This window comes from Martes martes, assembly GCF_963455335.1.
Source record: "Martes martes genome assembly, chromosome: 17".
NCBI classification, from domain to species: Eukaryota; Metazoa; Chordata; class Mammalia; order Carnivora; family Mustelidae; genus Martes; species Martes martes.
Window position 1 is genome coordinate 14,582,851 of NC_137905.1, and position 23,453 is coordinate 14,606,303.

Here is a 23,453-nt window from a genome sequence, read left to right on the forward strand (position 1 = left end):
ATTTTCAAACTGCCTCTATGCATATTCATGAGGTATTTGTAATTTTATACATTGAAATTCACTTGAAGTTCTTAATAAGAACTACACAATATTTAAAGCATTTCTTTCCACGATCAAGCATAAACAAAAGCATAAAAGAACAATGCAAGTGTGTCCCAAACTCTCTACCTTGCAGGCTGGGAAAGAACCTCTTGTAGAGTCAACATCTCTATGAAGGTCCCTGGATAATGGTATTTTATTTATTTATTATGTGCTATGAGAAGTCCCAAAGAAGTGCTCAGAACTGCCTCTGGGCCTAAAGTACCTGCAGTCTCATTGCTCATGTGTTGATGTTCCCCCAGGCAATCCCACTGGGTGCAGAGCTCCAGGACCCGCCCTGGACCAGGTTTGGCCTCACGCCTGTCCTGTTGGCAGTTCTAACCAGAGAGCTCCTTTTGCCTTACCTTGTCTTTCTTCAAGCCCAGCTTCTGGGTCTCTGTGAACTGCATCTGTAGCTCCTGCAGCCGCCTTTGCAGGATGGACACCTCCTTATCCTTCCTCTCCATATGGGCAGATGTCTCCTCCCGCAGCCCGTGCAAGTCCAGCTCCAGCTTCATCATGTCTATGGCGGGAAGGGACAGAGTGCTCAAAGGAGGGCTCCAGCTTCCTTCTGCCTCTCCCTGCTACCCCACCCACTCCGGGTTTACCCTTCATGATGTTTTTCTTCTGCTCTGACACAGCCTCTAGCTCCATGCGCAAGTCTTTCACTAGGTTCTGATACTCCTCCACGTGTAGGCACTGGCTGTCTTTCTGCTCCTGCAAGTGCTTCAGTATCTGGGCAGGTAAGACAGAACCAGGGCAGGATGAGCACATGGGGCAAGAATGCTTTCTAAAATGCCACCTGTCCAGATTTGGCAAATCCAGAGAGACAGAGAGGGGAGAAGTAGGTGCCAGGGGTTGAGGGAGGGAGGGGGGGAATGACTGCTCATGCATACAGGGTTTCTTTTTGGAGTAGTGAAAATATTCTGGAATCAGTGGGGATGGTCGCCCAACCTTGTGACTGTTTTAAAACCAATGAATTGTATACTTTACATAGGGAATTTTAGGGTATGTCAATTGTATCTCAATTAAACAAATTAAATTAATTTAAAAAAGGATACATCAGACTTATCACCCTCATGCAGAATGTGTACAAAAGCCACCATTCCTTCTGCCCTACAACAACTGACATTGATGGAACACCTATTATGTGCCAGGCACTGTCCTAGGTGCTGGGGGCCGTAGAATAAGAAACACAGAAACAAATGTTTGACCCCATGGAACTGACTTCATAGTGGGGTGAGACAGATAAAGAGCATAAGTAGTCACCTGTAGAAAATGTTAACAGTTTCTATGTGCTATAGAAGAAACAGAACAGCAAAAGGAGAATAGAGGTGTATGGGGGGAGAAGGTTGCGTTTAGAAACAGAATGGAGAGTTTGGCCCCACTGAGAAGGTGCCTCTGAGCAGGGGCTTACCGGAGGTGAGGGACTGAGCCATGTCATAGTGTTGTAGTATCTGTAGGTATGTGAAGGCGGGGGAGCTAGCCAGTGGCCAAACTCTAGAGAGAGAACATGGCGGGGGGGCATGTGGTTAGAGGGGTGAGTGATGGAAAGAGTAGGGGACATGAGGTGAGAGGTTAGTGGGTGATCACATCTTGGGGGCCTTGTAGTCCTTGCGAAAGGACTTTGGCTTCTACTCTGAAGGTGAGGGGAATGGGCTATAACTAAGAGAAGGTAGAACATGTGACTGAGGAGGGGCAGTCAGTCATCTGGGCATCAAGGGATAGTTATGTGAATTCAGAGTTGTCAATAAGGGAGGATTGCAGCATGAAGACGGGGTGGGGGAAGCTGGAGAAATACAGGGCAGTCTCCATATGACCCAGGTGTGGGCACTACAGGGGCTCAAAGTCTCACTCTATGCCAGGCCAGCTGAGTTCTGGCATTAACTGTGACCTGGATAGTTCCATTCTTAATAGAATATCCAGGTTTCACGAAAGCACTGGATAGGGCACATAAAATGGCAGGGAAAACTGTATGCTGTTTCTTGGGGAAGTCTGCATCATTTTAAAAAAAGGAGTGGTAAAGAGGCATTAGTGTTTGGTCAATATAGAGTTTCAGTTTTGCAAGATGGAAAAGTTCTAGAGATCTGTTGCATAACAGTGGAAATATGACTCAACATGACTGAAATGTACACTTAAATGTGATTAAGATGGCAAATTTAATGCTATGTGTTTTTAGCCACTATACAAAAAATAAAAGAGTATGGGAGAAATAAAGACATTTTTCAGACAAAAAATAGGAGTGTTAGGAGATCTTGCTGTAGGTGAGGATGTGAATAACATGGTACTGACCTTTAAAATAAACATTGACAGATGTCCAAGGAGGAACTCCAAAATTCAATATTGATTCCTCATTCATTCAAACTTTTTGCATCAGAAATTCCTGGAAAGAGGAGTCTCTGTCCCTGCACTAAAGGACCCTTGAAGAGATTGTATGTGTTGTTTACTCTCTCGGCCACACCCCCCTTTGCTGCTATTTCAGGATTAGCAAGCCTGCGCACAGTATGGCCTCAGGTGGCTGACTTTGCCTTGGACTTCAGGTTCAGGTATGACTGACTTAATATAAGATCTCACCTAGGAAATGCAAACTGGTGCAGCCACTGTGGAAAACTCTATGGAGTTTCCTCAAAAACTTAAACATAGAACTACCTTATGAGCCAGCAATCTTACTACCGGATATTTACCCAAAGAATACAAGAACACAAATTCAAAGGGAAACATGCACCTCAATGTTTATTGCAGCATTATTTACAATAGCTAAGTTATGAAAGCAGCCTACAGGTCCATCAACTGACAAATGGGTAAAGAAGATGTGATAAATATGTATACGTATGTGTATGTGTATATATATATATATACACACACACACACATACATATATGTATATGTGTGTATATATATATAAAATGGAATATTATTCAGCCTCAAAAAAGAATGACATCTTGCCATTTGCAACGATGTGGATAGAGTTAAAGAGCATTATCCCATAAATAAATCAGTCAGAGAAAGACAAGTACTATAAGATTTCACTCATATGTGGAATTTAAGAAACAAATGAGCAAAGGGGGGGAAAAAAAGAGAAACAAATCAAGAAACAGATCTTAATTATAGAGAACAAATTGAAGGTTATTAAAGAGACAGTGGGTGGAGAGATGTGTTAAATAGGTGATGGAGATAAAGGAGTGCACTTATCATGATGAGCATTAGGTGATTTATGGAATTGTTGAATCATTATATTGTACACTTGAAACTAATGTAACACTGTAAGTTAACTGAAATAAAAACAAAAAATTTTTAAAAAAGATCTTGCCTAGGCGAGCACTGAGCCTAGTTTTGACTATTGGTTGGTCAAATCTTGCTATTTGTTTACATGGTTTAGATGCTTATTCACTATTAGAATCAACTTTTGAGATAGCTTTGAATTTTCAAAATATCGAGATTTCTAAGGACTGAATTTGAATAAATAGTCTTCCCTAAATTTGGTGCTTTTCAACTCCAATTAGAAACTAGAAAGCTGGATGGTCCTTTTGAACCTAGCAAACCAATCAGAGTCTGTGTCTTGTTTGGACATACTGTTGGGAGGGGGTTAAGAAGCAGGTGCAATTCCAAAATTTGGCTGTAAAACTGAATACTGCCAGACACATTCACGGGGACTTGGCATATATTACATACAGTATGCTTGTAGCAGGGCCAATCAAGTTCACACAAATATAAACATATGATATAAAAATAAAAAATAAGCAAGAAAACCCAGAAGCAAACCCAACTCAACTTGACACGCCCCAGGCACAAATAAGCAAAAGTTCTCCCACCTTTTTAATGTCTTCACAATCTTCTGAGGAACTAGGAGGATGTCTGTGTGTGGCTGTATAGGAAGCAAAGTCCGCTTGTAATTTTATCAAAGCCTCTTCACGCTCTAGAACCTGCAAATGAGTTTAGGTTAGTTATGCTGAATGATCAATGTAATGTGATTATTACTAGTACTATTTTGGCAGGGTGTTCCTTTTTTCAGCCTAAGTTTGTTATAATACTATGTAATTCATCACAAACTTCCTGTGGGGTTGCAACAGAGAAAGAATTAGGTTCTCAATCTTACATCAAGTCTCAGTAAGGCATAGACAGTGGTTTGTCTGAGTCTGCCAGTGGCCACATTTTGGACTCCTTCCTGAACCTCTGTGTATTCCAGCTTATGAGGCAGAAGGTTCTTTAAAAGCTGTGATGGAAAGACATCTAATCTATCAGAGGATGGGATTCAAAATTCAAGAATTAAAGAAGGAAGTTTTTATGGAATGCATGGATGTGTATGTACTTAAAAAAATTAAAAATCATGAAATTTTTGTTCTTGGTTTAAAATAATTCAAACAAAACCCAAGCATCAAAAAAATAAGTGAAATCTCTCCACTTACTCTCCACTCTCATTTCTAGTAGGGGGTGGTGAGCACTATAGGCAATTTACGGTATGTACTTCTATATAATAATCAAAGACTTTAAAAAATGAAAGTAGAATTGATCTATACATAGGATTTTGCAACCTTTTCTCAACAATAGCTCACAACCCCATTTAATTCTTACAGTCTGCTGAATCCTTTTTCTTGGCTGCATATCATTCTACAATATGGCTGTTTTTTTAACCATTTTTTTTAAAAAAAATCTATTCCACCATTTCTCTATTGATGAGGACTTAAGTTGTTGTGATAGATTTTAAGCCTCTTTAGAATCTCAAACTTAGTATGGGTTGGGGGCATGTAACCATGGAGATGATGAAGAAAAGGTAGGGGCAAGTCTATATAAGACATTTGAGCAATCTTGCTGACAGAAATAACTTTAGGTGACTCTTTTTCCCTCCTTTCTTTCTTCATGGGTTTATTTTTGGTCTCTCAGAAAAATATTCTAGAAGTCACTTACCAAAGCATTGCTGCAGGCTAATTTATTTCGTAGTTCCTGGATTAGATCATCCTGTTCAGAGACCTTTTGCCAGACTTCAGACAGTCGTTTCAGGGTCTCCTGATGCTCTTGAATCATGCAGGAAGATGTGTATATACGCACTTTTGAATGATCACCCTTATTCTCAGTCTCCTGGATATTTGGAAAAAATGAGTTGGTTTTGTTCATACTATTTGAGTTAACTTCAGAATGCCATGTGCATGGAAAATCTCTTAGATCTACATTCTGAAAGTTCATGTTCACATATGTGAATCACAGCTTTCTTAATAGAAGAAAAAATTAACAAGTGTATACGCATGGTTAAAAGTTCAAACAGTTCATAAGAGAATATACTGTAAAGTTAGTCTTCCTCCCTCTTGACCCTCCATGACTCAAGTCCTCTCCTCTGTGACAGTCTATGTTACCATTTTGGGGGGTATCCTTCCAAAGATATTTTATGCATCTTTGTATATGCATATATGCATATGTGTATAACCCTCTATTTTTCCCCCTACAATTAAACTCTTCTAAAACGCTATTCTAACATTATGTATGCACTTGACAATTTATTTAGGATATTTTCCATATTGTTATTTGTATATTTATCTGATTTTTCTTTTAAAATTAATATCAAATTGCACAAGTAATATATATATGATCTATCTAAAACAGTGTAACATTGTGGGCAAGTCTAAATTTCTCTTTGACTGTACTACCTTTAATCCCATACTTGCTGTATTCTCCAGAGATGACAATTTGTGCATATACTTCTAGAACTTTATACACTTACATACATAATAAGGAATCTGTAGAATACAGATGATATTATGTTGGTCTTTTAAAATATAAAAATAGATTTTTTTCACTGAAAAAGATGTCTTAGAAATATATCCAGGTTAGTACATGTACTTCTAGCTATTTTAAATTGCTTTTCAGTGGGTTTATCTAATTTCCTATTGATGGGAATATCAGTTGTTTCCAAGTTTTTTTCTAAAATGAAGTTGAAATGAGTATTTTTGCACATAAGTCTTTGAGTACTTATTCTGGTATATGTTTGGATTAAATTCTTGAAGTAGGGGGTGCCTGGGTGGCTCAGTGGGTTAAAGCCATTGCCTTCAGCTCAGGTTGTGGTCCCAGGGTCCTGGAATTGAGCCCTGCACAGGGCTCTCTGCTCAGCAGGGAGCCTGCTTCCCCCTCTCTCTCTGTCTGCCTCTCTGCCTACTTGTGATCTCTCTCTGTCAAATAAATAAATAAAATCTTTTAAAAAATTCATGAAGTAGGACTGCTAAGACATATTTGAAATTTTGGTAGATATCACACCGTTATCCTTCAAGAGATTATACCAATTGACACTCCCATTAGCATGAGTATGCCCATTTTCCTAGAACCGTTTAAAAAAATTTCTTTCTCAAAAAAAAAATATGTCTTTCTCGGGAGAAAAACCATGAGAGACTCTTAATCTCACAAAAGAAACTGAGGATTTCTGGGGGGACGGGGGTAGGGAGAGGGTGATTGGGTTATGGACATTGGGGAAGGTATGTGCTATGGTGAGTGCTGTGAAGTGTGTAAACCTGGCGTTTCACAGACCTGTATCCCTGGGGCTAATAACACATTATATGTTAATAAAAAAATTTAAAAAATGTCTTTTTCTAGGTCATCTGAAATCATGTATGAGGGTTACTACATGCACATGGGTCTGCACCAACAATGAAATGAACTGATTTAGATAGCCAGAAAAGAGGAAAGAGTTACAGTTTGGAGAGTAGATCTTTTCCATTAAACTTGTTTCCTTAATTGGGCTTTTTCAGGCAAAGTTAGAAATAGTTTATGTTCACTAAGCATGAAAGCTACCCATGAGCAAGCTGTAGAAGGGACAGAGAGAAATCTAAAACTGACCATAAATAATATTCTTTTAAAAAAATTAATTAATTAATTAATTAATTTTATTTTCAGCGTAACAGTATTCATTGTTTTTGCACCACACCCAGTGCTCCATTCTTATAAGTAAGTTAGTGTGTAAGTGGGCAAAAGAATGGAAAATGACAGAAAAGTTGAGGAACAAGAAAATGATATCTAGAGGTCCAATGTCTTTTTTTTTTAAAAGATTTAATTTATTTATTTGATATAGAGATAGGGAAGAGAGAGCACAAGTAAGCAGAGGAAGAGGGAGAAGAGGGCTCCCTGCTGAGCAGAGAGCCCAACGCTGGGCTCAATCCCACAACCCCAGGTATCATGACCTGAGCTGAAGGCAGATGTTTAACCAACTGAACCACCCAGGTGCCCTTACAGGTCCAATGTTTTAATACCACAGGATGAAAAATAGAAATTAATTTTAAAGTAATAGAAGAAAAATTCCATGGGTTGAAGAAATTATCGATCTTCAGATTAAAAGGGTCAGTTAAATGTTGAGAGGCTTAATGAAAAATAAACTAAGAAACCTTGAGTCTAAAACCCTCCAGAATTCCAAGAAATAAAACTGGCAACTTACAAAAATGAGAAACATCAAAATCTAACAATTCCTCTTTAATACTGGATGGTACAAGACAATGTAGCAATAACTTCAAAGAGTTAAAGGAAGGTGTTCCTGAAAGTTTATATACCCAGCCAAACTAGCAATTAGGAATGAAGACAAAGTGATCTTTTTCAGACATGTAAATACTGAGAAACCTAGCTACTCAAAATTGTTTCTGGAAGAATTAACAAGCAAAAGTCCAAGAATTTAGAAGAGTTGGAGTATATTGCTTAAGTAATGATTAAAAATTGGTTTTATTTGTAATCTTAAAGAAATGCATACTTTATATGTTACATAAACAGTTTCAGAGATTAAAAGAGAAATAAAAACCTTCTAACTCATTTATCTTAGGGTAGCATAATCCAGAAACCAATATGAGATGAGAGCACAAGGATTTGAGTAAGCAAACTAATCTCATTTCTGAAAACAGATACAAAAAATAAAACTTTAAGCAATTTAGTATAACAGTTTATTGTAATATAATGATATATTATTATTAAAATAAAGCAAAATAATAAATAAAATAAAATAATATATCACAATCAAGTAAGGTTAATTTCAGGAACATAGAGATTGTCCTATAAATGAAAATCTATTAATATAATTCACTTCATTAAAGGGAAAAACCTCTATGATAACCTTGATAGCTGCTAAAACATCTGATGAAGTTGAGCATTAATTCCTGACAAAAATTCTCAATAAACTACATATAGACAGTCACGCTTCCACTTGAAAGAGAATGTTAACAAACAGCCAAGAACAAACATACTTATTAGTGAAATAATAGAACCATTTCCTTTAAAATGAGAAACAAGGCAAGGATGTTAAAATTCAGCATTGTTCTGGGGGGTCCTGGTCAGTGCAGTAAGATGGAAAATAAGTTGTATGAATATTGAGAAGGAAAGCAATTTAGAAATACCAAGCAGTCCACTGAAAATCTGGTCAGAGAGTTTAATAAGGTGATAGAACAAGAGTTTTCCTATACATCAGAAATAGTTAATAAAATTAAATGTATACAATCTCATTCACAAAATCAGTAACAACTATAACAGATCTAGGAGTAAACTTAGCAAGAAATATGTGAAATCTATAAAGAAAAGTATAAAATCCTATTGCAGGGTGCCTAAGAAAACTTAAATAAAAGTAGAAGCATGTCATGTCCCATAGAATATGTGAATTCCCCCAAATTAATATTTAATTTGAAAGTAAATGAACATAAATCTAAATTTCACCAAGAAAAGATGTACAAAAGTGGCCAAGAAATATTTGGAAGTCAAGAACATGGAAGGAGGACCTACTTTGAAGGAGCTATCAAAACATATCAGTTAAAGTCACTAAAAACTGTGATCTTGGTGCAAAAACTGGCAAATAGATCAAAAGAAGAGAGTTCAGAAAGAACCACATGTACATGGGGATCAGCATATATACTGAGTTGGCAATTCAAGTCAATGGGGAAAGTGTTCAACAAATAGAAGTGGGACAGCTGGAGACACCTTTTGGTAAACATAAAATTATGTGTATCTATAGCTCTCTCTCTCTCTCTCTCTCTCTATATATATATATATATATATATATATAGGTTATCTATCTATCTATCTATCTATCATCTATCATCTGACTATCTAATCTATTCATCCATCCATATCAATTCCAAATGGACTAAAGATAAAAACATAGAAATAAAAAAATATAAAAGTGCTAAAAAAATTAGGTAAACTTTTGTAATCTTGGGGGGTAGAGAAGGCCTTCCTAAGCAAGAAATAAAACCCAAGGGCACCTTGGTGGTTCAGTCGGTTGGCTGTCTGACTCTTGATATTGGCTTGGATCATGATCTTGGGGTCATGAGATCCAGCCGTCAGTCTCCGTGCTCGGTGGGGAGTCTGATTGGAATTATCTCCCTCTCCCTTTGCCCCTCTCCTGCTCTCTTTCTCTCTCAAATACACAAATCAGTCTTAAAAAAAAAAAAAAAAGGAAAGAAAACCCAGAATCTATAAAGGAGGACTGAAAGACTCAACTCCATAAAAATTAAAAAAATTTCTGTATGATGACAAATACCATTAATAAAGTAAAATAAAAAGTTAAAGTAAAGCATTTATTACCTATAATATATTAAGACGCTCCTATAAGTCAATGCAAAAAACATTAAATACCCAATATAAAACTGGTTAAGGATTTAAACAAGTAATTCATCAAGCAGAAATCCACATGACTGATACACCCATGAACAGTGCTCAATACTTTGTTAGTGTGGTGGGCACTGTGATGTGTCCCCTTCAGCAATGAAGGACTTACTCCCCCAGCTGCTGGGAGTGCTTCCCAAGGCAACCCTCAGCTCTCAGGCCTTTCTGGGGATTGCCTGGGTTGAAGAAAACTGCTCTGCTCCAAGTCATGCCTCTCCCTAGGGGCAGATCACATCCATAACTGATCTACATGGAGGAAGAAGGCCAGATCCCTTCTCCCTAATTTGGGACCCCTTTGTATGTTCATCCAGCCCCAGAGCTTCCACAAGATTGGCTGAGGCCTTTGTTGGGACTGCATTACAGCTCAATTTCTTCCTCTACTCCCTGCTTCCTTCTCCTTCTTTTCACAGGTGTTGATACCAAGGGTTCTCTCTAAAAAAATGTACTGCATGCCAATCTGTGTCAGAGTCTGCTTCCTCGGGGAACCCAACCCACAACTGTCAGAATGAAAGGAAATGAAAACTGTAACGAGGAAACTTGTTTTTTGGTGTTTTTTGTTTTTTTCCCCATGCATCAGTTTAGCACAACTTAAAATGACTAAAAACATACCATGTGAGTGTGGGGAAGCAAGTTCCCTTAATTATTTTTGGTAAAAGTGTAAACTGGTAGAATCTTTCTGGCATTCAATTTAGAAGTATCTTCTGACATTAAAAATAAGCGTATTCCTTGACCCAGCAATCCCACTTCAGGAAATTATCCCATAGGAATAAGGATGTCCATTACATCTTGTTTGTAATAGACAAAATAGGTCAGTAGATGGTATAGTCATACCATAGAATACAAGGTAGTTACTAAAATTGCCAAGATACACATTTAAAAAGCAAGGTATAGAACCACATTTATAAAATGACCCATTTATGTAATAAGAAAACCCTAACCATTTATATATGTAACTGTATAACAAAAGACTGAGGAAGATTCCCAACAGATTATTCAAATGATTATCTAAAGGGAACAGAGTAGGGTAGAGGAGGCTGAAAGCAGACTTTTACATTTAATTTCTGTGATTCTGTCTAGGGAACCTACATTGTTATATTACTTCTGTAATTAAAAAAAGCAATTAAAAGAAAAAGAAAGATTCAGGCATTTTTGCTCTGCTTTGTTATCTTTCATGGACTTCACTTCCTGTTTGATCCTGAAGTCATGGTTTGCATGAGTCCTGTGACCGAAAAGAGCCCCCCCAGCCAGAACCTCATGAGAACATGGAAGATTTGGGAGCCCGTTTGGTATTTTGATTTTTGCCTTATTTGAAGTGGTAGCACTTTATATTAATTAAGTAGCCTCAAAATTCTTGGGGAGGAATCTTAAAGGAGATGTGAAGGCTGGAAGTTGAAAGCCGGGAGCTACAAAATTCAAGGGAAGGAATGACATCTGGTTGGAGGTTTGGGTTTCCCTCAGAGAAAGCAGGGACTGTTACCTGGTGACCACCTGGGAGCATGTCCACTTGCTGGAGCTCCTAGGCAGAGTGGCCTGGTGTGAGGCCTACCTGACTGACGATCCCGCTGAGTTCCCCCTCCAACATCTTCACTTGGCACTCCAGTAACTCGATGTTGCTCAGGGAAGTCTGGTATTTATCCCTGTAGAGGCTTAAACTCCTTTCTAAGGAGACAATCTTGTCCCCAGCCAAAGCAAGTTGCTCCTGGGCCAAATGGAGCTTCTCGCCTGTGTTCTCATTATGATTTCCCATTTCCTCCTCATAGAGAATCACCTGTTGGTAAAGGAATGAAACCGCATTGAACTCATGGAAACATCTAATGAGGAAAGAATATGGCCATAAGGACCCCACACAGAGGAGTCTTATGTCTTCACTAGAAACCTAGAGGTACAGAATAGGCCCAATACAGATTTAAAAGCTACAAGATATAATATCAGAATGTTAATGACTAGAAATTAAAACAAAAAGATTGTCCTATTTGGATGGTAAGCTTCTTGAAGGCAGGGACCATTATCTATTTCCCATCTGTCTGGCATGTACTAAAAAGTCAATAAGGACTTGTTAGTTACTTAGCAGGAATGAGTCTATATAGCTCCATTTTTTTTAAAGGCATGAAATGCCCATGTTCTTTCCTTCCTAGGTATTCTATAGAGATCTAATTTAGAAAATGTGGAGCCCCTCATGCACACAGCAAAGTTCCTAAGAGATTGAGGGGGAACAACCCCAAGTTCCTCTGGGACTTGGACAGTTCTTATTTACATTGCGTTCTCTTCCTAATCTTCAGCTAATTGGTTGATTAGTTGACCAACAGACAGATATTTACTGAGCGCTCTTAAACAATGTCTTGGGTGCTGGGGGATATATACCTATTAGACGTAGGCTCCTCCCTCAAAGAGTTTACAAACTCTTTAATTTGGGGAAGGCATGATTTGTAACTGGCAAATAACTATATATAGCTGACTATGGTCAACCGAATGGCCAGATTTACATGTACTGAAGGAGTTAGGAGCAGGAGGGTCATCAGGGAAGGTTTCATTTTGTTCAAATAGTTCAGTGTAGAATTTGGATAGAACTCGTTCTGTTGGTCTAAGCTAATTATGCTTGCTGCCTGCCATTTGAAGTTCCTCCTAGGAAAAGGTCATTTAGTTTGAGGTGCTGATCAGAAAAGGGGAAGACAGAAAGAATATTTTATATTCAAATGTTTATAACAGAAGCTATCAGTGACTCTCTCACATTCTGGAGGCATTTACCGTTCCTTTGAATGCTAAACCCATTCCAACCACAAGCATCTTCAACTCTTTGCCTGAGGGATGCTCTGGCCTCAGGAGCCCACTCCCGCAGAGGAGTAAGACAAGGCACGTTACAAGTATGGGGGAGTTAATACACCCAGGAGCAGCCTTCAAGCAATGACTGGGTGGTGAGTTGGGATCACTGTGAGGCATGCTGTACACTACCTCCCCCAGTTCTCCAGAGGGGCTGAATCTGAGGTGCCCATGGTAGTGCTCTTAATACTAATTTTCTTTATAGGGTTCCTGTCTTTCTTTGACTCACTTCTCCACTCTCCCTCTGGGATCACTTCTTGAATTGACTATTTTACATTCATCTCCTTGTCTTAGGCTCTGCTGTTGGGAAATCCAGCCTTACACAGAAGCCTGATGCTACTGTGCAACAAAGTATTGGGGAAAATTGGCAGAATGCCTAGAGTAATTTTTTCCAATGTTTTCCCAGCTTGAGATCATTTTTAGTGACTGCTATTTACCAGATCCCACATCAATTATCCCCCTCCTCCTTAGTAGTTGAGACTTGACTTCATTTGGGACAGCAGTGCATGTCACTAAAATACATTTCTTTGGCTTCCTAAGAACTAGCTATAAGCCACGTGACTAACTCTGGCCAACAATACATAAATGAAAGTGTTGTGTGAGACTTCTGAAAAGTGTCCTTAAAAGAGAAGAGTGTGTCTTTTTCCCCCCACCTCCTTCCCTGCCCTATCCTGCTTGGAACAAGGAAGTGTTGGCTGGAGCTCTAGCAGCCACCTTAGGAGATCTAGAAAATGGAAGTTTTGAGCTGATGATGGTAGACCCAAAAGGGAGGACCCTAGGTACTTGATGACACATGCAGTTCCTGTAACATTCCTAGACCACCTATCTTCAGCCTTCTTCTATATGTCAGAGAAATAAACTATCTAAAGTCACTATTACCTTGGGGTTTTCTGTTACATGCAGCCAAATAGAATCCCGGCTAATTCAGGGTTGCTCTTGTTTAAGAACTGGTCAGTTTTAGCCCAACCCTGCTTTAATTTATTAAACTATGGTTTATGTTCATAGGCTTTGCCCTCAATTATACTTCGTAGGATAGCTTTTCTCTGTTTCTTTCCCTTCCAATCCTTTTCAGCAAATTCTCATAACATACCCTTGTAAAAAATTCTACATTCTGTAAGTCCTCAAAAAGCCCCTGGAATTACTCATTAAGCAACAGCACCATCTTAGTCCTTGGAATTTTATCTCTAAAGGCAAAGAAGAAAATGCTCGGGGAGGCTGTCTGTCTCAGTACTTAGAACCCATAGTTTCACTGCTGCTAGTGCTACCATTGCTCAACTGGTTTAAATTCTATAGTTTTGGTCTTTGGAATTTACTCGGGATTCCACAAGGATGCTCTTTCTGGTTTAAAAAAAAATACTATCTTGGGACATGAATGGAAATGAATGTTCAGAATATACTTGAGTCTATATGATCTAAAACTCCAGCCTGGAAAAAAATGACCGATCTGGTACTCTCAATGATTGACTCAGGCTTAATATCTGGTTATCTTATCAGCTATCCAGGTGCTAGGAATTTTTATATTATCAAAATCTGGTTTTTCTAAAAATGGTTCATTTAATGGACTTTATACCTTTTTTATAACCTTCAGAGACCTAGAGTCTTTTGCATTTAAATTGCAATGATAATAGTATGGAAATGATGGACCTATAAGCATTACCCCCCCCAACACACACACCACATCACATGTCCCAGGTACACTGATACTGGAGCTCTCACCCAATTATGCCATTCTCTTTAGTTTTCTCTGTTCAGCTTCATAAAGATTAAGAGTTAAAGAGGGGAGGTTGATAAAACCTGCTCAAGATGTTTAGAAGCTCTCTTCTGTAAGGCCAGTGTCTGCTTTCTAGTAGGTGTGGCCTGATTTCAGTGGGTACCTGGGCTTAGGAGACATTTCCATAGTTATTCTATCTATACCTCATCTTCTTTCAGTTTGCAGTGATGGTGGAGAAGAACCAGGTCAGAAGTCTGCTTCTCTAGGACAGACTGATACTGCAGGAGGGAACAGTAAGAAGTCTGCAACTCCTCTGTGCGAAACTCCAGTTCTTGCTGAAGGGCTAGCAATTTTTTCTTGAGTTGTTGGAGTTGTCTCAGATGGCACTGTTTACTGGGCTCAAACTCCATCCGTGACTCCTCGAATGCTAATACTTGTTTCTTATTCTGCAATTGAGATACAATATATGGGGGAAAATACCTTTAGGTTGCCATTAAGAATGCATTCATTCTTCGATTTTTTTTCATTTGTTCAACCATTGACATCCATCTCTCCATCCTTTCATCCACAGGGCACTTAGTAAACCTTTCACTCTATCTACACTGAAACATCATTTTGTATTTCCATTCTGTAAGGAGGATTTGAAAGACGAAAAAAATCCTACTTCTTTCCTACTAGTTAGATCTACCACTCATATTACTCAGGCCAGAAGAAAAAACATACCTAAAGGACCTAGAAAGTAATATAAAGATACACACAATGATGTGATTTTTTTTTTGTCTTTACATTTAAAGATAACCCAATTGATCTAGAACACAATGGAATTCTGGTCACTTTTTGGACTAAACTTGACTTGCACTTAGATAAAAGGGCAAACTCTTGGTAGGCTCTTGGGGAAACAGCTTTCTGGAGTACTGGCCAATGGGAGGCAGAGATTATTTAGGCACATTGACTCTGTTGTCTCCTCCTGAAGGAAGATGTGACCTTGTAGATGCTGAGTGTGTGTGTGTGTGTGTGTGTGTGTGTGTGTGTGTTTGTGAGAGAGAGAGAGAGAGAGAGAGAGAAAGAGAGAGAAACAGGGAGATCTATTCCTGCCAATCCACAATCAAATTGAAATGCTGCTAGACCCATCCTACATTTTCATTCATTCATTCAATAAATATATGTTGAGCACCTACTTTGTATCAGGTATGCTGCTGGTAGGATACATCCCTGAGTTGTTTATTTCAGTACAGGTGAGGTCTTTGCACTGAAGTTCCTATATTTTCTTGCCCAATATCCCTGATGACATGTGAAAGAGAGGTGGATGAAGAGCGTGGCCCATGGACATTCCTTAACTCCCTTCCCTGCTTATTATCCTCCTACTTATTCTGTAAAATCCTGTCCAATTTTTGCTCTCCTTCCTCTTTTCCCTGCAAAGCCATCTTTGCACCAATACCATAGACTTTATTGGCATGTCTTTACTATGGCATTTCACATTCTGCTTTGCATTGCAGTGACTTCTGTGTATCTTATCTTCTATTAGATTGTAAGACCCTGGAGGGCAGGGGCCATGTCTGCTTCTATAGGACCTAGACTAAAGGTTTATACATAGTTAGGTTTTGAAGGAAAGAAGGAAATTAAACAGAGACTAGGCAATCTCACTGGTTCCCCAAAATTTGAGCTTGTGGCCTTGGCCTCATTAACAGAGTACTTTCAAACTTTCTAAAAATTAACTTTTTTTTTTTTTACAGTTTTAGTGAAGTACTTTGTATATCACAAAATTCAACCACTCTAAGTATATAGTTCAATGATTTCTAGAAAATTTATGGAGTTGTGCAACCATTGTTAGAGTCTGGTTTTAGAACTTTTCCATAACCTCAAAAAATTCCACCTTGCCCATTTGTCACTCTTGTTCCTACCCCAGCTCCAGGCAACCACTAATCTCTCAGAGGCTTTCTGCCTCTATGGATTTGCCCTTTCCAGACATATCATATAAATGGAATTTTATAATATGTCATCTTTTGTGTCTGGCTTCTTTCACTTAGCATAATGTTTTAAGGTTCATCCAAGCTATAGCAAGAATCAGTATTTTCTTCTTTTTTATTGTTGAATAGTATGAATATACCATATTTTGTTTATCTGTTCACCAGCTGATGAACCCTTGGATTGTTTCAGTTTTTGGCTATCATGAATATTGCTGCTATGAGCATTAGCATAGCAGCCATGGATGGATGGGATATTATCCTTTAATTAATTTGTTTAGCAAATATTATGGTGCCCCTAGTAGGTGTCATGCACTGTAGTAGGTAATGGGGATATAGAAGTATATAAAACAGACAGAATCCCTGCCTTCATGAATTTGCATCTATGGGGAGGGGGGAGGCAGCAAGTTAAATAAGTGAATTATGTAGTATATTAAAAGGAAAAAGTGTTAAGGAGGAGAGTAAAGCAGAGAAGAGAGATGAAGAATGCTTGCATGGAGGCAGCTGTAATACTGAATTAAGTATTTTCATGGAGGACCACATTGAAAAGATGACATTTGAGCAAAGACTTGAAGGAGGCAGGGAAGGAGCCTGGTGGGGATCCATAGCAGGAACACTCCCGGGAGAGATAACTGCAAGTGTTAGGGCTTGGGGGTGGGAGGTGCCTGGTCGTGTCTGAGGAACCACTTTATTCTGGCTGGAGCGGAAAGAGTAAAGGGGAGAGTGGTACCAGATGAGGTGAGAACAAAAAGGGAGGTAAGCTCCTTTAGGGCCATGTAGGCCATTCTAAAGAACTTAACTTTTCCCTTCAGTGAGGTAAAAGGACATTGGAGGGTAGTGAACAGACAAGTGAAATGATGTCCTTTAGGTGTTGCAAAGTGCACACTGGCTATTCTACTGAAAGTCAACAGTAGCGGGGCAAAGATGAAAGCAGAGAGACCAGCAAGGAGGATGCTTCAAGAATCCAGGCAAGAAGTGATGGTGGCATGGACCAAGTTGGAAGTTGGGAGAAATGGCCAGATCATGAAAATATTTTGAAAGCAGATCTCATGGGATTGGCTGCTGTGTTAGATGTGGGATGGTAGGGAATGATGGTCATCCAAGTCAGGATGACTCCAAAATTTTGGTCTGAGTAAATGAAGATAGAGTCTTAATGAGAGTAATTCTGTTAGGGCTTGGACTGAAAAGAGGGAAAATCTCTGGTGAGAGAGAGGGGGATTGGCTCACATAAGATAAGGGAGGCTCAGCCGAACTCAGAACCAGAAAGACAACAGATGATTGTGTCAGTTCATTCTGAATGAGAAGACTGAAAATGGACCACTATGGTCACCAACAAGAAATCCTAGGCAAAGAGAAGCTGAACTCTTGGCCTGAATATCTGGTGTATGTGGCTGGAGGGAAGTTTGTTTGTTTGTTTTTAAACATATAATGTATTATTTGTTTCGGGGTACAGGTCTGTGATTCATCAGTCTTACACAGTTCATGGCACTCACCATAGCACATACCCTCCCCAATATCCATTACCCCACCACCCCATCCCTCCAAAACCCCCTCCACTCCAGCAACCCTCAGTTTGTTTCCTGAGATTAAGAGTCTCTTACAGTTTGTCTCCCTCTCTGGTTTCATCTTGTTTCATTTCTCCCTCCCTTCCCCTGTGATCCTCTGTCTTGTTTCTCAAATTCCTCATATCAGTAAGATCATACGATAATGGTCTTTCTCTGATTGATGGAAGCTAATGATATTTCTTAAGCCAAACAATGCTGAATTTTGTATTTACTCTGTGTAGCTGTAATTGCCAACATTTATATTACATGTTTTTAGTTAAATGTTCTCGTTCTTTTTAAGATAAGAGTGTTGTTATTCTCACAACTCATCCGTGAAGGGACTTGGGAGTGCCGTTTGTGTGGGTGTTCATGCACACAGGCGTGTATAGGGGATGTTCTTAACAGCCCAAGTCTTCTGACTATACAGGTAAGCTGGGAGGTGGGAAGCTATTAGGAAAAAAACATGGTCAAGAATAAATACCTAATGTGGCTAGAACTAAAGCAAAGGAGTGAACATTGTGGGGTAGGGCTAATTCAGAGGACTTATTTTAGCGAAGCAGATACCCAATAAAGTCCTTACCAAATTATGCTTAAATTCTGTTTTTCTTGGGTTTGTGGAAGTTGACTTGATCTCTGACAATTAAGAAACTGGATTCTTGGTCCCTCAAGGACTTGTGTGTGACTGATGATTTGGACCCGCCTCTCCACTGATGGATAATCATGACTCAGTTGAAAACTAACTGTGGTCTCTTCATTGTTCATTCTTTCTTAGCTTCACCTTATTTTCATGTCCCTGTTTTCTCTTCATTATACAAAGGAATGAAAGAAGAGCTTTTTTTTTTTTGAAAACACTTTCTTTAGGGCTTCCCCATCTAGTATGTGGTACATCCTCTGGTCTTAGGTGTGTTCATAATTGTTCTTTGCTTAAAAGACACATGTCTTTTCCTATGTGTATAAAGCTTAGTGACCTGTCGGTGGTACTGGTGAACTGCTTGTAAGTTCTCTTCCCCAGAGGTCATGATGAATCTTTTGGGTTTAATTCTGGTTTGAGGTAACATGATAGACCAGCCAGATGATGAGAGTTCATCCAAATCTTCCAGTACAGGGCAAACACAGCACCTGACCAAATCTGTCTGGTTATAAAGATCCAAGAAGTGCTCACATATACAGGGAAACTAGAGTTTCCTTGGATGAGAATTTTAAACATTTGTACACTATAGATACCTGTGAGTTTAGAGACACCAAGTTTCAAAGTCTTGGAGAAATGCCTAGACTTATTTGAGACCTATTAAAATTCTACTTATTTATTGCTAAGTACTCAAAAGATTATTTTTCTCAATTGCAAATGAATAGAAAATGACATGCTATGGATTAAACCCACATTTCACTCACATATATGTGCCAGAGAGCACTGTGATAAAGGCATCAGTACATTTCCTATTATTTCTTTGTCTCCCCTTTTAAAAGTTTTCTTTCCAGGGAAGACAGACATTTTATTAGATTCTACTTTGACCTTTAAACTGAGATTTGGAGAAAATGAGCAAGTTGGAAGTAATCTTCCAGAAGTGAGGTTAGTTCTTGAAGTTACCATCCAGAGTTGGACTTGATTCTGGAGGCCCACCTTGTTTCTCAGATAAATTTCTTGATTCAAGGCCCACCTTGTTTCTCAGATAAATTTCTATCTAGGCCGGAACTGTCTTAAAGGATGGAGAGCACTGGCCACCAGTAGGAACTTGTTCTCATATTTAGTCAATTTTTTGGCCATACTTATGGTCAAAGAGATTATAGCTATTGCTCTTTCCTTGCCTATGTGGCTATTTGATCACAGAAGGAAATTAATTGGCCTGGCATGATTTGCCTTTTGAGAAGTCACTTTGGTTTCTACCCAATACTTAGTGCTTTTCAAGTTGATGCTAATTGATTGATGTTAAGTTCTATATTTTCCCTGATATTGAAGTTAAGCTGACAGGTCTATAATTACCAGGATTGTCCTTTTTCCCTTTTTAAAAAGATGAGCACTTCATTTACCCTTTTTCAGTCTACAGGGACTTTCTTTATCCTCTTGAGTTCTCAAAAATAATCGCTAGCAGCTATGTAATAACACCTGCCAATTCCTTAAGCACTCTTCAAAGTATGTCATCAGGTCCTGCTGATTTGCCTAAAGCCGGCTTTTCAAAATACTTTTTAACCATTTTATTCCTTTTCTAGTTTGTGCTAACTCTCTTCTGTCTCAGATTGGCATTGCTCTGGTAACTGGATCCCTGCTGATTTTTCCCCTTCATTTAAGAACTGAAAGTCTCATCTTTCCCCAGTCATTGTCATGAACTTCTTTCCCTGTCTTTGAGGTGTTAGGTGAGATATTTTCCCTGTAACCCTGGTTTAGCCTTTTACCACTAGATAGGTTTACCAGTTACTTTTTACATTCTCTACCAAGTACTTTCTTGTACTTTCTTATATTGGTAGAGTGTAGAACTTGGTGTTTAAGTGACTCGCATTTCTTTTGGATACATCTTCATCGCTTAGACATTTTTCTCATCTGTGATCTCTGCTTACCAGAGAGTCCCTTTAAGGGGGGAAAAAAATCTTCATTTTGGAATAATTTTAGATTTACAGAAAAATTGCAAAAGTAGTATATAGAGTTTCCACATACTCTTCACCTATCTTTCCCTAAGGTTAATATTTTACGTAATCGTGGTATATTTGTCCTACTAAGAAATTAACATTGGCAAGTTACTATTACCTAAAGTACACCTTCATTTGGATTTTATCAGTTTTTCCACTAATGTTTGTTTGTTTCTGTTCTAGGATCCAATCCCAGATCTTACATTGCATTTAGCAGTTCCATTAAAATTTTTTTTTCATTCCTAATAACTCAAAGTGATATTTCTGTGTCATAATTTCCATCAAGGATATATTAACCCATATTTGACCAGTGACTTTTATCTTCAGAAATCAAACTTCTTCACATAGTTTTATGCTAAGAATAGTGTCCTTCATCCACTTCAAAGATGAGTTTGACAATCTGGGCTGTACTAAATATCAGGGTATTCTCCCCAGGCCACCACCAGGGTCAAAGTTGTCTGGTCAATTGCTCAGAGAAACCCTTCTTTTTCTAATCTGCTCATTCTTATATTATGATATCTCTGTTGTTCTTTTCTCCTTTCACTTTAATTGGGGCACTCTTTGATTCCTGGGCAGGGCCAGGACTACCGTGGGGCATGTGATGTGCAATTTTTAAGGAGGCATTCCATCTCAGGGTGGGGCAAGCTCAGGGCTGGCACGTGAGGCGGGAGAACCCTGTAAATGCTGAACCCTAGTACTTCATTTGCTTCACTCTTGTCCTATCTCTGTTCCTGGGTTTTGGAGCATAACATATTCTTGGTTTACAAGGTTACCCACCCCCTGCCTGCCATCCCTGTACTTACATATAACATCTGATGTAGTATTTTAATTTTCTTTCCTAACTGTAGCTCTGAACTATGACCTCTGCCTCATTGCTCCAGATCCTTGTTAGATATTAGTAGAAAATTTCAGAAAGTCTTGGGTGTCCCCTCTGTTCCCATATTACATTTCCTTGTAGAGGGCAGATCTTGCAGGGATTTTCTGAGTGGATGAGTATAAATCTACATCTAATTGTGTATTTGTATGCATAGTCTGCAATTTAAATTCTGCACTAAGTGCTAGGGAAAAAAGAGCCTGTTTTAAAGCTTATTTCAAGCTGTTAGACCTTTTTCTGGGCAATTAGAATAATAAAATGCGATTTAATGCCTTTCTCCTTCCAAGTTGCTAGGTACATTTATAAGCCACATGGCTTTCCCTGACTGGGGGAATAAATAAACTTGGACAGCAATGGTGAAAATATCTTAAAATGTTAATATTTAGAAAGAAGTAAATTATGATAATATTCTTCCTGAGATCCATTTAGGAAAACCGATGGATTTTTCTATGTTTGTGACCTCCTGGGGAAAGGACAGTAACGCTCAGTAGGATAAGGTGGTACTGCTTTGTTGGTAGCATTTTTAGGGCATTGCAGAAGACCAATCTGTGGTTTCTATAGGGAGGTGGTAAGTCCTGGAAGAACTCTAACAGACACAATTAAGAGAGACCAGATCCTTGACCACAAATGTGGAAGATGGCGGAATCTTACACAGCAGCTAAGGCTAACTTGGGGGTCTGGTGACAGGTCTGTGCAACTGGTTCCTGCTTCATGTTTGCCAAGGACTCAAGTCCCTAAAAGGAAATGAAAGCTGCAAGTAAGGCATTCTTTCAAACTCAAAGATTTAGAGAATTATGGGAAAATATTTCCCAGTTGTCTCCCCAGCTTATGGGGATAAATTTAGTGACTGGTTTAAAGACCCTAGCACTAGAATTTCCAAAGAGAGAAAACCTCCGGCTGAAATGAAATTGCCCCAGCTGATGAACTCCCTAGCCTACAGTTAAGTATTAATCAAAAAAGATGATCATGCCACTGTTTACACACACGCAGGACAAGTGTTACTGAGTATCTGGGCTCCCACACCTCTGGAAGGAAGCCCTGGGACAAGGGACGGAGTGTCAAGTAGGAGTTTGCATGGGAAGTGATCTTGGGAAACTCAGGAAGGCCCGTGGAGAAATGAGACAAGGAAAGGAAGGGAGCCTCAGAAGGGCACGTTATCAAGCTAGTTCCCGTGGTGGGCAGCTGACGTAGGATCGTGTTGAGGAACACCAGGAAAGAGCATGTCTGGGGTGTTCCGTGACTGAGGGGCAAGAGTGATAGGTTATTTAACCACCTCCCCGTCAGTCATTGGTAGAGGACTGCTTTTGCAGGCATTAGTCATTCTGCATTTGAGCTTGACTGGTGACAGGGTTCCTGCATCCAAAAGGAAAGCTTGTAGGCCGAGAGCTTCCGATGGGAAAACCAAGATCACCTGCTGCACTGATGAGCAGTGACACCTCTGAGCAAGTGGGACAGTTGTAATTTTCATGGTTGACTTAGAAGTTTGTCTAAAATCCATTAGGAGAAGCTACTCTCCTTACAAAACTGTGATTTGGTCTTTTCGGGGCAATGGGCCTCAGGAGCTGCAAATCCAGGTGTGAAAGGCCAGATAAGGAAAAGACAGGGCCTCAGATGTAGATGACCTTGGAGATAGCTAAATGGAAAAATCTTGAGGGCAGGGATGGGCTTTTTGTGTGTGTATGTGTGTGTGTTGTAGTGTAAGTGTGTTTAATTCTCTCTCATTGCCTGGTCAATCAATGCTCTTGAATGACTAGTGGAAGAATTTTCTATTATTGTTCCTGCCTAAGGGAACAGAGGTGAAAGTTGAGGGAGCAGAAGTAGGTAGCACTGCTGAATCCCTTACGTGGTTGCCGCTCATCATCGCCTCCTCCACGCAGAGCTGATTCTCCTGCAAGGTCTTCCCCTGTCTCTTGCAAACATCATGCAGATTTTTGATGTCAACTTGCAGGCTCAAGAGCTTGTTGTTCAGGCTGCTCACTTCTCTGTCTCTCTCCCCAGCCTGGGCAGTCAGAAAAACAAAAGCATCAATTATAAACTATCGAGAAAATGCTTACTTTCGTTCACTTAACTGGTTGACAGAGACTTTAAATTTGCTGGAAATTTGTCCGTCAACTCTTAGCTGTTATTACTCACCCAGTATAACATTTACACAGTATCCATTTGCGAGGTGTCTGAGCACTCTGCATTATTCAGACAATTACTTATTTACATTAATTAATCTTCACCCA

At 39.2% G+C, this 23,453-nt stretch overlaps 1 protein-coding gene across 1 annotated transcript in view; it reads right to left on the bottom strand.

Moving 5' to 3' along the window:
* PMFBP1 (polyamine modulated factor 1 binding protein 1) overlaps nt 1–23,453 on the bottom strand; it is a gene marked incomplete at its 5' end in the record, with an annotated part of 44,028 nt that overhangs the window by 15,843 nt on the left and 4,732 nt on the right. The window contains 7 exons of the mRNA XM_080828207.1: nt 444–601; nt 687–813; nt 3,891–4,001; nt 4,984–5,154; nt 11,240–11,461; nt 14,425–14,667; nt 23,069–23,224. Of these exons, the coding sequence (XP_080684333.1) occupies nt 444–601; nt 687–813; nt 3,891–4,001; nt 4,984–5,154; nt 11,240–11,461; nt 14,425–14,667; nt 23,069–23,224 (1,188 nt within the window). The remainder of the gene's footprint in view (nt 1–443; nt 602–686; nt 814–3,890; nt 4,002–4,983; nt 5,155–11,239; nt 11,462–14,424; nt 14,668–23,068; nt 23,225–23,453) is intronic.